At 41.6% G+C, this 16,081-nt stretch overlaps 1 protein-coding gene across 7 annotated transcripts in view; it reads right to left on the bottom strand.

The window, feature by feature from the left end:
* The window catches only part of LAMB4 (laminin subunit beta 4), a 110,689-nt gene that overhangs the window by 27,261 nt on the left and 67,347 nt on the right, over nt 1-16,081 (bottom strand). For 6 of the 7 annotated variants that reach the window (XR_011501964.1, XR_011501965.1, XM_070504908.1 and 3 more), the window contains 7 exons: nt 15,047-15,278; nt 14,444-14,601; nt 13,167-13,391; nt 12,121-12,341; nt 7,939-8,035; nt 4,114-4,489; nt 1,158-1,318 (listed from right to left, as the gene is read on the bottom strand). Coding sequence is in view for 5 of the 7 variants with exons in the window: in XM_070504908.1 (XP_070361009.1) it covers nt 1,158-1,318; nt 4,114-4,489; nt 7,939-8,035; nt 12,121-12,341; nt 13,167-13,391; nt 14,444-14,601; nt 15,047-15,278 (1,470 nt within the window). In the remaining 2 variants the exon portion in view is untranslated. The remainder of the gene's footprint in view (nt 1-1,157; nt 1,319-4,113; nt 4,490-7,938; nt 8,036-12,120; nt 12,342-13,166; nt 13,392-14,443; nt 14,602-15,046; nt 15,279-16,081) is intronic. The other variant, XM_070504911.1, reaches the window with a different exon arrangement.

The raw sequence follows: 16,081 nt of genomic DNA, 5'->3' as shown, positions 1-16,081 counted from the left end.
ACCTCTTATTACGGGGATAGATATTTTTAGTACTTTTTCTTTTGACCTTCATATTAGCTTCATAGGTGGTTGATCTGCTACCTTTACTGTATATTTGCCTTTACCAGTGATTTTTTTTCTTTGATAATTTTCTCATTCTTATCTGTGGTCTTCTCTTTCCCACTTCAATAGGTCGCTTTAACACTTCTTGAAAGGCTGGTTTAGTGGTGAGAAATTCCTGTAGTTTTTGCTTGTCTGGAAAACTCTTCTCTCTCTTTCCATCCTGTATGCACTAACAGGCTGGAGGGAGGACTCCAATGGTGCCTGCCAGCATCTGTGTCAGCACAGCTGAACTAGATCATAAAAATGGCGGCCACCAATGTCTCAGTCCCAGGAGGTGGGGGGCAAGCCATCTCCTTCCTCTCTGGGATATTGAGAGCACTCCTGAGCATGAAGTGCCACAGCTAGGTGTGGTTTTTTCCTCATTGGGGCTGTCTCTCTACCTCTTCCACCCTTCTCTGTGTTGTCCCTTGTTGTGGAGGTTCTTTTCATCCAGTTTCTAGATCTTTCTCAGAGGATATCGTTCCACAGGTGGTTGTAGGTTTGTTGTGTCCACAGCAGAAGGCAAGTTCAGGATCCTCCTATGCCACCGTCTTCCAAAACTTGAATTCCCCTTCATTTTTAAGAACTATGCAACATGAATTAAGGGCTTCTAGTAGGTTACTCCAAATCCTTACAAAGTTCTCGTGAGAAATGTGTAAGTCTTTTTGCCTATATTCCTGTGCATTTATGTTTGTTGGAAATGGATTGACTTATTCTCAGGGAGGCATAGAAACATCTCTCTCATTTCCTTATGGTGATATTAGAATTTCTAAGTTACTGATTACACAAGACCTTGCATGGTTTGGCATTAGAAGGTTACTTTGGGTTTTAGTATTTGTTTAATATCCGACATTGTTAGCTGTATTCATTATTTTGAGCAAATGCTAGCCAGACTCTGCAATGTTTAAAAAGTTGAAATATTCACATACAAATAATACCTCTAACGGGCGTGTTTTCACGTTGTAAAGCGCTCGGATGCTATGGCAGTAAGCACAGGGTGACTCTAATGGAATGCACTATGGATTTCATCTACCTTTGCCCAGAAATAGACACTTGAAGTGCATTTTCTCTCTTACCCACGATGCTTGCATTACGGGCACCAGAGCGCAAATCAATTTCTTCCTGCAGATCTGCAAGTAAGAGGTCTGCTTCGTTCCTCATTCTTTCTGTTGTTTCTTTCAGATCTTGAAACTCATACACTGTTTTCAGCTGCCCACTTAGCTGCTCGATTTGTTTCCTACAGGGGAAAACGAGAGTCAATGCAGTGAAGCTTGTACTACATTTGATAGATTGGTGGAAAAAAACACATGTAAAACATTGTCCGCGCTATTAGGTATCCTCATAATTAGAATGGATTTCCCCCTGCTGCCAATTTTTCATTTGACAGTTCATAATTCTCTTTATGGCTTATCTCACTTTTGTTAATTCAGCTTCCTGGAATATTTCAGCATTCACCTCAAATATGATCAGCATACAAGGTCGAAGAGAATAAAGGGTTTTGAATCTTTCAATTTCAGCTGTTTATACTCTCTCTGTCTCCCTTTGCTTTGGGTCTTCAAAAACATGTATTCAGATACGGTTCATTTAAATCAGCCTAAGAGAGCCAGTCTATATTCAATTTCAACACAGAAGCCCTCGCCCAGCCTCGGGTAAAATCAGTTCTTCATTTAGAATAAATCTGCTTCCAGTAAGCGTCCTTTTAGCGCTCCTTCTGTACAGGGTCTTAACTTTTAAATCCTACAAGCAAGGAGGTTTCCTGTTGTGACTGTACCCCTGGTGTGTTCATTCTCCATCACCTTCTTCTCTGATGTGCACACCTTTGTCCCGCTTCAATTTGCTGGGTTCAGCAGACAGAGTTGGGTCAAGTGAATGATTAATATGTCCCTCATGAGGGGAAAATTGGGTGCAAATCTTGAAAAGTACAGTTGAGGGAAATTACAATACAAATTTACAGGATTAATTTATCTTGCCACAAGTGCAAGGCATTAACTAATGCTTCCTAGAATTTTCTGCTCTAACTCTCCCTTCTAATCTACAGACTTTTCCTTTAGGCTCCAATGGTCAGGACTATAGTTCTTTAGGCTATTATTAATAATAAGAATAGTAATTATTATCATTATAATTGGTACTCTCTAAGCACTTACTTTGTGCCAGATACCATCTAAGTGGCTTGTCTTGAGTAATTCTCACAAGAATCCTATGAAATAGAGACTTTGTCCTCCATTTTTATGAAGAAACTGAAGCTTGGAGAAGTTAACTTGCCTAAGGCCACACAGCAGTAAGTGGATTTGAACCGTGCTGATTTGACTTCTGAATCTATGCTTGTGATGGCCCTGGTTCCCTTCCTCCCTTCCCCTTTGATTTGTAATTTACCAGCAAGCATTTATCATATAACTAAACCAGGCCTGGAGAATAGAAGCACAGAGAAGGCCCCTGACACTCTGCCTTCTGGAGTCCCTCAGTGAGGCAATGATGGGTGAGCCACAAGGAGGGGGGAAGGCGGAGAAAGAAACTCATGCCTTTCTCTGAGGAGGTCAGGGAAGGCTTCAGAGAGGAGGTGGTCTTTGGGTGGCTGTTAAAGAGGACTAGGAGTTCAGTAGGTGCATTGGAGTGTGGGGCATTTGGCTCTGGCTGAAGAGGCCCAGTTGGCACTCCTTTCCTCACCACTTCAGGCCTGGCCCCGGGGTCCCTGCTGCCTTGCTCTCTTGCTCTCTTCTCTCTGGCTCTGCTCTGGCTCCTGCCGTCTCTTTATCTAGGATGTCCATTGTGGATTCGTTCATTCTGCTTTCTCAGTTCCACTGTGTCTGCTATTTTCTAGAACCACAAACCAGTGGACCATGGGCCAAAGCTCATCCACAGAATGTTTCTTTGGCCTATACCGTGCTTTTCAAAAGCATATGGGATTAGCTGTCTGCATTTTAAAGTGGGGGCATTTCCATAAAAATCTGGATGACATTTGTTGAAAAGTGGGGAGATCTACGAACACGAGGCCCAAACCCTGCAGGGCAACAATCTTTACAAAGGTATTGATGTCCCTCTTCTCACCTGCTGGCTTGACTTGGCCATGTGACCTCCCTGAGCCCTGTAGCTGCATTTATGACACAGCTGGCCCATTCTCTGAACTGTCCAGGTGGGTTGTGTCTTCTTCCTTGTGTGACTTTTAAGCAATTACCACGCACTTCTGAGATTTTTGCCTATTGATAATGAATGGTATATTTACACTTGTGTTTTGTGTGACATAAAACTCTGCAGCTTCCACTATTCCTTAATCCAGGACTTTTTATGGGGGATCAATATTACTATCTGTAAAGGGCCAGAGAGTAAATATTTTAGGCCTGGAGGGCCACGGTGTGTCTGCCACGACGACTCAACTTGGCATTGTAGAGAGAAAGCAGCCACAGAGGATGTGTAAATAAACGGGCATGGTTGTGCTCCAATGAAACTTTACTTACAAAAACAGGTGGCGTGTCATATTCCGCCTGTGGGCTGTGGTTTGCTGACCCCTGACCCAGAACAACCAACATAATCTCTAGCAATGTTTGATGAATGAAAAAAAAGATTCAATAATACATAATAAAAATTATATTGCCTTGTTGAAAGAATCATCGTACTTGTTATGAGACTTCACATTAATGTATGGGTTATTCTAAGCAGCTGAAGAATTTGGGAAGATTTAGCAAATTTCCCTGAGTGCACAGTTGAAAGAAAAATATTTGTGTTGGAAACTACCCTACTTCCAATTTTATATCTCTCGGCCTCACTGGGTTTGGGCTTTCCAATTAACCTCTTAATGATTGCCTTTTTGTTATAATCAATGGCATTTGGAAAAATCAAATGTAGTCCTAATTAGTAAGAAAGAGACAGATAAACCTGACCACCAGCCTAGTTATTAACTGGCTGGTGATTATCCTATTAATTACCCTTCCCCTAACGTCCACATGGGTAGGTTTCTAAATCAAAGGCTGGTAAAACTCAGCAGGAGTTAAGGTGAATCAGGAACTTGGTTATCTATCGCTTGAGCACAGATCTTACCGAACGGAGTCATGATAATCCTTGACTTTTAAGAATTCCCCAGATGAGAAAACAGGATGTTTCAAAATCCTTTCTATTTCGGACATGTTCTCTGTGAGGTCTTTGAAGTCGGCCTCACAGGCAGGCAGGGTCTCTCTTTTATCATCCATGGTAGCAGCCAGCCTAATTAACCCTTGCACCGCTTTGGAGAGGGAAGAAATGGTGTGGTCCCATTGATGAAAGCACGAGTGACACGGAAGACAAGCAGGGAATTCCTGGTTGTGACCCCGGGCACAGCGATCACATCGTGGGCCGCTAACACCCTCCCGGCAGCGGCACATGCCCATGGCCTGGTCACAGACGGGCTTCTGGGTACCTTCCTGGTTGCAGTCACATGCTAAAAAGGAAGAGAGAAGGAGCAGAGAAAGTCGGTCACCTGGTCTTTTGCTTAAGACTAGCTCGAGAATAAAGTCCTTTCCTTTCTCCTGAGAATCTCCCCAACTCCCATTTCTAAGGTGAACATTTAAAACCCGGTATGATTTCAGAGATCTGTGCAATGGCCATTAAAATACAGCATTCCTCCTTTCATTCTACTAACAAATCAGTTCATGGTTTCTTTATGGGAAACATTAGGTGTGGTTTTTACTGGATGAGTGTGAGGTTCCTGTGTGGGTTCTTCACTTATTCGAGTGAGGAACATGGATCCAGTGGTGGACAACACATTAGTCACTGTTGCTACTGCTCCCAAGGGGGATTCAAGCATGTCACAGGCTCTCTAAGAATTCCTATGACCACACTTTTTCTTAGTAAAACCCAGCCTGGGTGTGCTGACCCACGCTGTCTTCCATTAGACAAGAAGAACTTTTCTAGTGTCAAAAAGGGTAGGGGGGGGCCTCACTCCTTGGTATTTACCCAAAGTACAACTCACATCCACACAAAAACCTGCACGTGGATGTTTACAGCAATTCATAATTGCCAAAATTTGGAAAGCAACGAAGATGTCCTTCAGTAGGTGAATGGATAAATAAACCATGGTACAATTAGGCAATGGAATATTATTCAGCACTAAAAAGAAATGAGCTTCAAGCCATGAAAAGATATAGAGGAATCTTAAATGTACATTACCAAGTAAAAGAAGCCAATATGAAAAGGCTACATACTGTATGATTCCAACTATCGGGCACTCTGGAAAAGGCAAAATATGGAATCAGTAAAAAGATCAATGGCTTAGGTTGCCAGGGGTTAGGAGGAGAGAGGGATGAATAGGCAAGGCACAGAGGGTTTTTAGGGCAGTGGAAATACTGTGTATGATGCTATAATGATAGATAGACGTCCTTATACATTTGTCCAAACCCATAAAATGGACAATAAAAAGAGTGAACCCTAATATAAACTATGGACTTTGGTGACTATGATGTGTCAATGGAGGTCACCACTTGCAACAACTGTACCACTCTGGTGGGGATGTTGATAGTGCGGCAGGCCACGCATGTGTGAGGGCAGGAGGTATATGCGAAATCTCTTTACCTTCCTCTCAATTTTGTTGTGAATCTAAAACTGCTCTAAAAAAAAGAAACTCTTATAAAAAAGGAAGAAAATTAAATTCATTTTGTCTTAATTGGAAAAAAACCCTGATGTCACATGCACTTTAGCTGAGTAGGTTTTTGATGGAGCCTAAAGATGGAGGATGGGAAAACTGCTAAAGTTCCTGCCTTTCCAGCAGGTGAGGGAATCACCAGCCTGTCTTTGGACTAACCGGAAGGAGCAAACGATTTAAAAATGCGTTTGACAGCTTGAGTAAAAATAATGTCAGTTACAAATAAAAACTGATTAACATAGTAGGCTCCTGACTAGATACCCTCCGTCTGGCATATTCGCTTTGGTCCAGAGGCCTCCCCCATGGGCTGGCATACCTCACCTCACCAACTGGAGGCCAAGGCTCCCCCTTATGACCCACTCTTCCCCAGGAGCTTTAGTGGGGTCTGTGGCCTGAGTTGACCATTTGCAAAGTTTTCTCTATAAAAGATGAATGTGTTTTTATAAAATAGGATTATTGAAATATTAGAGGGACACAGGGAAAAAGGCTCTCTAAGAAAGGTTTTCCAAGAGCCAAAATTCCTCTCTGGTTTTTAAAGTAGCAATTCTACTTAGAAAACTGAGGAAGTGGGACCCAGGGTACTATTGAGAATACGTATTTGAATGGGGCAAGGATGTGAAGACAATTTATTTTAGCCACAAGAGTACATTTATAAAGGAATGGAGAGGAGGAAAGAGTTACCATGTGTGGAGTGACCACAACGATAAGCCCATCACATCTCATATTTCTTTGGATTGACTTTTTTTTTTTTTTTTTAGCAATTTTTGGTGAGGAAGATTGGCCCTGAGCTAACATCTGTTGCCAATCTTCCTTTTTTGCCTCCCCAAAGCCACAGTACATAGTTGTATATCCTAGTTGTAGGTCATTCTAGTTCCTCTATGTGGGGTGCCACCACAGCACGGCTTGATGATCAGTGTGTAGGTTCACACCCAGCATCCAAACCAGTGAACCCCAGGCTGCTGAAGTGGATCACATGAACTTAGCCATTTGGCCATGGGGCCAGCCCCAACTCCTTTTTTTAAAAATGTTTTTTCGTGAGGAAGATTGGCCCTGAGCTAACATCTGTGCTAATCTTCCTCCATTTTGTATGTGGGACACCACCACAGCACGGCTTGACAAGCAGTGTGTAGGTCTGCATCAGGGATCTGAACTTGTGAACCCTGGGCCACCAAAGCAAAAGGCACAAACTTAACCACTATGCCACCAGGCTGGCCCTGGATTGACTTTGTTTGGAAGCTGACAGTAAATAGACATTCACAGTCCTTCCTCCTAGAACAAACTCATTCTAAATCTGCGCTAATATGGTAGCCACTAACCACATGTGGCTGTTCAAATTTAAATGAATGAAATGAATTAAACAAGTCTTTTCCTCACTTGCACTAGCCACATTGCAAGTGCTCAACAGCTACATGTGGCTAGTGGCTCCTGCACTGGACAGAGCAGACACAGAACATTTCCATCTGTCAGAAAGTTCTACTGGACTGTGCTGCTCTAAAACCTATAACTAGTGCTAAGACATGGGATGAAAGACACTAGAACACAAACTCCATGAGGTTAGCTGCCTTGCCTCATTTGTTGACTATCTAGAGTACCCAGTAGGCACTCTATGAATAGTTTTACATAAATGAATACGTGAATATACGACAGACCCAGATCTATGAGAGCTATGCTGAGGAAACATCCCCTCTGCTGGCTTCCTATGATCCATCTCCCAGCCTGTACCTAAATCCAGAGTAGCTGTTTTTGTCAACATGCTTCCAAATAGCAGAAAATGGGCTATAAGTCATGACCTCAGAGGTCTGTTCCATCAATGAATTTGAGGAGTTTTAATATAGGCTAACATTAAAATACAGCCTAAAATTTTAATATAGGAGAAGAAAAGCTTCTTTATAGGGCTACAAAACATATTATCTTCAGGGGCTGGCCTGGTGGCATAGTGGTTAATTTCATGTGCTCTGCTTCAGTGGCCCAGGATTTGTGGGTTCGGATCCTGGGCGCGGACCTACACACTGCTTGTCAAGCCATGCTGTAGTGGTGTCCCACATACAAAATAGAGGGAGATTGGCACAGGTGTTAGCCCAGGGCTACTCTTCTTCACACACACACACACACAAATTATTTTCAAAACTAGGATTAAAGTTTGTGCATTTTCTACCAAATAGAGGAACTTAAAATTCAGGTGGCTCATAGCCTGCCCATGGTAGGACCAGGTTGACTGGACTCATGTTTTCAGAATTACCAATACTTACGAATGCATCGCCCCTGTGGGTCACCGTAATAATTTTCCTTGCACTCACTGCAGCGTTTCCCATCATAGCCTAATTTACACAGACACTGGCCCGTAACCTGTGAGAACAGTCACGGGTGAGGAATTGACAAGCTTTATGATCTAAAAAAAATAATGCATTTTAATATGAAACAGTTTTCCCTCCAGCGATTTAGAGCATACAGCTGTGCAAAGGCAGGAGAAGGATGATTCCCACGGCCGGCAACCACCCCTGACACGACCAAGGATTAGGAGTTAATGTGTTTTGGCTCAGGGCTCTTGAATATACCGCCTGCTTCCAGCTGTTTGGGGACAGGTGGCCCCAAACTGGGAAACATACACAGATGTAAATGAAAACAAAACACACAATGGGAAATGGGCCACATTCTTTTCCTCCACGGTTATGAGAGTTCTCCCATTACAGAGCGATGGACTAACATTCATCAACTAATTTGGCAAATAATGTTTCCATTAGGGAATGTACAATGGAGTTTCTCCCAGTTGGGCTAGTGTTTTGCTCAACAAAACAACATTTTTGCACTGGAGGCTTCATCACATAATGACAGTTATTTAACTGTGTTTTTGGGAGAGGGCTGAATTTTCCTGCACCCTCCCAACTGGATTCTTGACCAGCTTTTCTGAAAACCAAGAAGGTTGGAAAATTAATGGGAGAGAAATAAAGATGTAAATCACTATTGTCATGGTCCTAGGTTATAATTGACCAAATCTGCTTAAACAACAACTCCATAAGTAGCTGAATTTGTAAAGTGACTGGATATACCAAATTTCTACCCATCTTTGGAGTTCCCACTAGCTTCTACTCAAATATAGGGAGTTATGAAGAGCTTGTGGCCCTGAGACCTGTCCTATTGCTGGTTGTCCTTGATTGTTGGGCAATGCTTTCTTACATTGACGCAGAATCTGCTCCTTATAACTTGTGCCCATTGTTTTAAGTCTTGTCTTAATAGAATTGCACAAAATAGGTAACCTCCTTCTTCTCTCTTACAATCTTTCTCCCAAGTAGAGATGTCCATTCTCATCTTGCATTTGCTTCTCTTCTTCAGGTTGACCACCTCTAACTCCTTCAAACCCTCGTCACAGAATAGCATCATTCTACTAACTATCCTGTTTGTCTTTCTTTGGACACACACTAGTTTTCAATATAATGTTTAAAATGTAGCACTCAGAAATGACAACAGTGCTGCTGCAGCCATCTGGCTAGTACAGAGTGCAATGGGACAACGACTGCCCTGAACCTGGGCAGGGCACTCCCATTGCTCCAGTGTGAATGGGCATCGCCTCCTTGGCAGCCCAGCCACACTGCTGGCTCACTTGAAGCATGCAATGAAAATCCTCAGATGTTTTTCACATGAGCTGGTGCCAAGTTATTAATCCCATCCTATATTTATGCAATGGACTTTTAGAGCCCAATTGCAAAACTTTGCTTTTATCCTGTTAACATTTCATCTTCTTGTTTCCAGCCAACAAGACAACCTGTTAGGATATCTTGTCTCCTGTTCTGTCTTTATCTTATTAGTTTACAACTTTGAATATGTGCAGATTTGACAAACATGTTTCTCCAACTTCATCTAAACTGTTGATGAAAATACTGGCGGCACGTTTGGATCTCTCTGTAAGAACGCACTAGGGACCACCTACTGGCTGACACAGAGACATTTATCAGTAGTTGTTTAAACAGCTGGGAGTCTAAATGTCCACATGTCTCCTCTACAATCCAAAGAAAGTGTTTTCTGATTGTAAAGAGCAGCCTTCTCCAAGGAATTCCCTATGGAACAGACAATCCCAAATACCCTTGTCATAAGGGGCTCTTTGGTTAAAAAGATGCCATTTGATTTTCAGCTTCATAGGCTTCCCTTAGCTTCCATGACTGAATTGTGGTCTTTGTTGAGTGCTGCTACAAATTTGTTTCCCAAAAGGTCTAAGAAGCATGTCAGACAGTGATGTCATGAACGTTAGGAGTTCCTCATGAATTAGGAAGCCAAGCAGTCATGTGGAGATCTACCAGTTTGTTCCATGGTTGGTGGCTGCAGGAGTGAGGAGTGGAGGGGGAACATTTGAAACACACGTGGTCATCTCATGGCCAGATCTTGGTTTCTAATACCACTCTCTAATAAAAGGAACCAGTGCTCCTTGAAGAAATGGCTGATTCTAGCACAGGGGCAGGAAATGTCCAAGATGAGCTTAGAGTCTCTCGTAGTACAGAAAGTAAGGAAGTACTTAAGAAAAAGACCAAACCCAACAATCTTGGGTTCTGTCAAAGGGATACAGAAGCCAACTGAAAGAGATCCCAATGACTGAAGCTGGAATAATTTGAACAACAAAATAAAGTAGTATTGGATTATAACTCAAAGTATAATATAAATATCCATGAGTCCGTACCGATATTTAAAAATGATTGAATAAATGAATAAATGGGGACAATAGACAAATCTCCAGTGCAGAACAATTCCAAATTTATGCAGATACTCTGCCCTCAAGGAGGGAGAGCATAATCCCCCACTCCGTAAGTGTGCATTGTGCATAGTGACTTCCTTCCAAAGAGTACAGTATGTAAAGGTGGAGAAAGAGTAACTTTATACATAGAAACCTGACAAACGCTACTTCAGTCAGGTGATCAGATTCACATCGGCAGCGATAAGTCATGTAAATAGTGTGTCCCCCTGATATGACATGAAGAGAACAGCACTTTACCTCCATGGCCTTCTCAAAACCCATAATCCACGTGTAATCATGAGAAAAACATCAGATAAATTTGAATTGAGGGACACTTTACAAAACACTCCTTAAAACTGTTAAGGTCATTAAACATAAGGAAAGTCTGAGAAACTGTCAGAACCAAGAGAAGCCTAAGGAGACAGGAGGACTGAATGTAATGTGATGTTCTAGATGGGGCCTTGGAACAGAAAAGGACATTAGGTACACAATGAAGGAAATCTGAATAAAATTATGGACATCAGTTAACGATGATGTGTCAATATTGGTTCATTAATTGTGACAAATGTACATACTAATGTAAGATGTTAATAACAGAGGAAACTGGCTGTGGGGTACATCTTCTCTGTACTATCTTCACAGTTTTCCTGTAAATCTAAGTCTATTCTAATATAAAACTTTATTAAGAAAAGAAAGGTCATGGTGTGTTTGTGTGGGTGTGAGTTGCAGGGGAGATGAATAGAGAGAAAGTAAAAGAGAAGGGAAAACACAGTCTGTTATATAAGAACTACCTTCAAAAGTTTACTTGCATAAGATTTGACCTTTGAAAAAGTTGAACAGTGGAAGTGAAATTGGAGGTGAGCCATGCTTATCCACTGGAAAGACTCCAGCTTCTTAAACTAGCGTTTTGATTCCAATTTAACCCTGATGCTTATACAGTGGATTTGACTCTAAAATTTCTTGTTATTGTTTTACCCTTTTCCCCTCATCTCTATTAATGTGAAGAGTATTTCAAAGAATATATTAAGCCAAAAAATCTAATCATGACATTAACAAATAATTTTTTCTATAAGTAGATAATGTTATATTCTTTTTAAAAATTCTATTCCTTGTTTTATTGACCGAAAATCACATGTGCAGTTAAGTATCACTAATCGTATATTAAACAATGGAGATTTGCTCCTAGTACACTAGCCTGCGTTCTTTAGAAACTATTGGTGCTGGTCTCGTAGTGAAGAAGACTTCTTATTTTACTCATACGGGAAGCAACTGATGAGCCATAGGGAATGACAACTCACTTTCCAAAAGTGGAATTGTGGGTTCTGAAGGCACCCGTTAATTTTCATTCTGATTAATAATCAATTCTAGTTAATGATTGATTTCTTGGGTCTTCCTGATGATTGATCATATGTTTGAAATAGCAAAATAAAAGGTTGTCTGTGTTTTTTTTGTGTGAATTCTGATGTCTCCAGTCACAGAGAGGCCTAGGGGAAACTGAGGTAGGCAAAGCTTAACTCTGAGACCCCCATTCTCTTTTTGTGTTGCTTGTCATTCCTTGATAAATGCAGACTCTCTCCCCATATAAGGTCAATCCTGTCTAAAAACACTAATTAACAACAGTACACGAAGAAAACATTGTTTACGTATTTGGAAACCAGGTCTCCCCATGACTTCTCACCCTGAACACACCAGTAAGTTTTAAATATCTTGCCTGGTCACAGTGCCTGCTGTGAGAGGTCTGGGGGTCACAATCACATGGCTGACATCCTCTGCCGGGGATCAGATTCCAGTATCCATCAGCACAATGGTCACAGGCCTGGCCTGTGACGTTGGGCAGACAAGGGCATGTGCCAGTGTCAGGGTCACAGAGGCAAGCTCCCTGGTCAGGGGGACACTCAGCAGGATTCACGCCGGAAGGATGGCAGGAGCATCCTGGGATAACAGAGCCGTTGTTGGAGGTAAACTCATTGACAACGCTAGCCTTCAACAAACCTTACAAACAGCTTTTAAGACCTGATGTACCATTTCTCTAAAGGGCTCAAGGAAGAAACATCTTACAACAGTACAGAATTTACTAAAGAGTCTAAGTAGGTTGAGCCCATTCAACGGTTTTTGATCTCCCCAAACAGCAATTTCATACGGCTCCGCCCACTACGTTCCAAGAGCTCACAATTAGGATGACTGAAAATCTCACTTTTCCCTCATACTATTCACCAAAGTTTCATTGATTTAAATGATCTGAAAAAAAATGGTTTACTAAATTGACTTGGATGAACTGAAATGGTTAAATATCTCCTAAAAATAAGCAGTTTATTCCTCCTTTTTCTTTATCATAGAATCAAACCCTTGTCTTCTTCTACATCAGTGACTCCATATTTATACACTCAAGTCACTTGATGAGCTGGTTACCATGCAGATTCCTGGGCCTCACTCCCAGAGGGTCACTTCAGTGGCCCTGTTAACAGTCCACTCCGTCCCCAGGTGATTCTGGCACAGAGCACTGTGGACCACACTTTGAGAAACAAGACTCCTAATCTACTAGGGCAGGCGTTGAAGGCAACAGTCACAAAAGGCAAACTAACACCAGTGACTACAGTGTAGATGCATCTGGAATACCGATGGTGCCACTGCACCCATTTCTGCTGATGAGTTCAGTGCACTACTGGCCTAACTGAAATGAGCATGGGAGTGCCACCACCACATTTATGAGCCACCACTCTGCTGCCACATTCCCCCCCGGGAGCCTGGCACACTTACTTCTGCAGGTCTGATTGATGGCCGATCCAAAGTGACCCGGTTTGCAGAGCTGGCAGTTGGGTCCATGAGTGTTGTGCAGACATCTGAGGCACTCCCCTGTCACTCGGCTACAGGAATCTGGATCACTTAGATCAATGTTGTTGTTGCAGGCACACGGCCGGCAAGGTGCTCCGGAAATTCTTGGATTTCCGTAGAAACCAGCAGAGCATTCTTCACACTGCTTACCTGAAAGAAGGAGAGAGGAAAAAGGAAGGAAATGAGTGGAGTATATGCGTGTATGTGTGTGTGTGTGTGTGTGTGTTGGGAGAGGGGGCGGAGATTGATATAAACGGAAAATACCTGAGCTCCTCTGGGGATAATGAGAGGTCACACATTGGGATGACTAAGGAAAGATGTTCTAAATTAAAGCAGAACATTCATTTAATTTATTATCCATTCAGAGAACAAAATGATTATGCAGAGCTAAAAAGTCCTTGGTGAAGAAAGGATTCTAGTTTTTCTTTAAAAACTATGGAATTGTAGGCACAGGATTCCTGGATCCTTATAAAACCAGGGTCATCCTCATGTGCCTGAGGACCCAAAGCTAATCTCAGCCCCTGTTCTCCCTGAAAATATGGTAATTATCGCTGAAGAAAATAATAGCACCATATTTTCTAAGTATGATTAAATAAAGTAGACATCATAAGTTTTTTCCTTGTTTGTATTATATATTTACACTCATGCTTAAATTCTTCAAAATAAATCATTTGAGCAACAGACACAAATACTGAATTGACTTCATTCATTGTGCGTACAATGTTCAAGTTAGGGCACCAGTTTATGTGTGAAACATCAGTCAAATCAATTGCTTGGAGTTATGTAAAGAAAGCGTTTGACTGACTGATTAAAATTTTTACTTTTTAATTGCTTATGTTATATGTAATGCATATATAACATATATATGTTACTTAATCACATATATATCTTACTTAACCATATGTTGATTTCATTTTAAATAAATTAATTTGATTTGAACTCATTTCGTCAGTTAGTTTTCCAGAACAATATTTGAAAACAATTATAGCTCAGTGGAATGAGTTTTTAATTGTCATTGGTTTTTGAATCATTCAAATTCTTTGTTTGATAAAGCAGCAATTTATCAAATTGTGTCCTCTTACGATTAACTTATATTCTGCACCACTGTTTAGCCCAAGGCTGATAAATTATGGACATGTGATCATTTTTCAGATAGCAGTGTGGAATAGATGAAAAAACCCAACATCAACTATACTGCATACCTGTATAACCTTGAAGACAATCGCAGATTACATCTGAGCCCCAAGGATTCTGATAACAGGAATGGGCAAAATACTGATTGCTAGAGGGAACATCGGGACACGGGCAAGGACGGCAGGACTGTCCTGAAGAAGGATTTCCATAGTACCCATCGATGCACCTGTCAAGACAATTTCTTTTTACCAAAATGTTCCCAGGAAATGCTCATGTTAGCCAATATGGATTTGCTATGCTTCAGGACAGTGCAACTAGCAAAACTCAGTATTTTAGAAGATGCTCATTTGCTCTATAAAAGGATTTCTTGTTTTATACTGAAAGTTCCATGGTATAGTCATTAAACTCAATATAATGGGACCTAATTTACATCTCCTATTTCAGGAACCACAAAAACCAAGATGCCAGGCAAATGCTAGCTACTGATTTAATCACACGTTGTCTGGTTCATAAGATTTTGAAGGACAACGGAACGACACTCTATCTTCCTCACCCATAATGATGGTTCTACACTAACATACCATTGACTCTACACAATGCTCCTTCAGAGAGTGTTCTGAGATCAGAACAACAGAAAACATTAAAAATAACAGTGCATATGAATTCCATACCTTTCACAGTTTCTTCCAGTTGTAAAACCTCCGCAGTTGAAGCACGACCCTGTCTCTGGATCACAAAGTTCAGCGAACCCATTGCAAAGGCAAGGACGGCAGTTGGGGAATCCAAAATAGCCCGCCAGGCATCGATCGCAGCGGCGGCCAGCCACCTCTCCCTGGCAGGGGCACTGTCCTGTTATTTGGTCACACACAATGCTCTTTGAGCCTTCAGGGTGGCAGTGACATGCTAGATAAAGCAAAGAGAACGTGCTGGGGTCGGGGCAAGCGGTGTGCTGGAGAAAGAGGTACAGTTCTGATTTGCAGTCCTTAACTTTCCATATCGTCCTGATCAGGGTGAACAAAGTGAGTCTGTATAGTGCTTAGAATAGAGCCTGGCATGTACTGAGCGCCAGGTAAGTATTTGCTAGATAACAATTCACGGATTCATCCAATACACAGTATGCCGTGAACAACTGAGTCTTATAAATGTTTTTTACACAGAGGAACTGAACAAGAAACATGTTTTGAATGACTTGAACTTCCATATGTCTTGGGAGTCAAACTTTAAGATTATAAAAAATATGAGAACCCTTTTCAAGAGAGTCAGATTTTTCTTTTTCCTAGATGAGATACTAGGAGAGGCTCAATCCTTTTCTGGTAAATTGCTGAATCTTTTGAGCCAGGCTTGCCTATACAAAAATGTGATGCCTATTTACAGAGTGCTACACGGAAGAAACGGTCACTCCTTTGTGTATAGCCCTTGTGTATCTCAAGCACTTCATAATTTTTTTTAAAGAAAAGGGGAAAAGAGCAATAATGGACCCTAACACTGTTTGCTGGGGAAGCAATGACCAGGAAGGTGTGCCAGCTCTCTGAATCACGACTGAAAAGATGTGTTCCCCCACCTGAAAGGAGAATTAATCTCCCTGGAGGTTTTCATGGTTTCTGAGGCGGGTTTCTGCGGGGAATAGTACTTTCACTAACGGTTTACATCATGAACGGAGAGCTATACACCCTGAATGTGACGGCCCTGAGAACTGAATTACCAGC

This window comes from Equus asinus, chromosome 1 (genome assembly GCF_041296235.1).
Source record: "Equus asinus isolate D_3611 breed Donkey chromosome 1, EquAss-T2T_v2, whole genome shotgun sequence".
Taxonomy (NCBI): Eukaryota; Metazoa; Chordata; class Mammalia; order Perissodactyla; family Equidae; genus Equus; species Equus asinus.
This window is presented reverse-complemented; position numbering and strand designations above follow the sequence as displayed.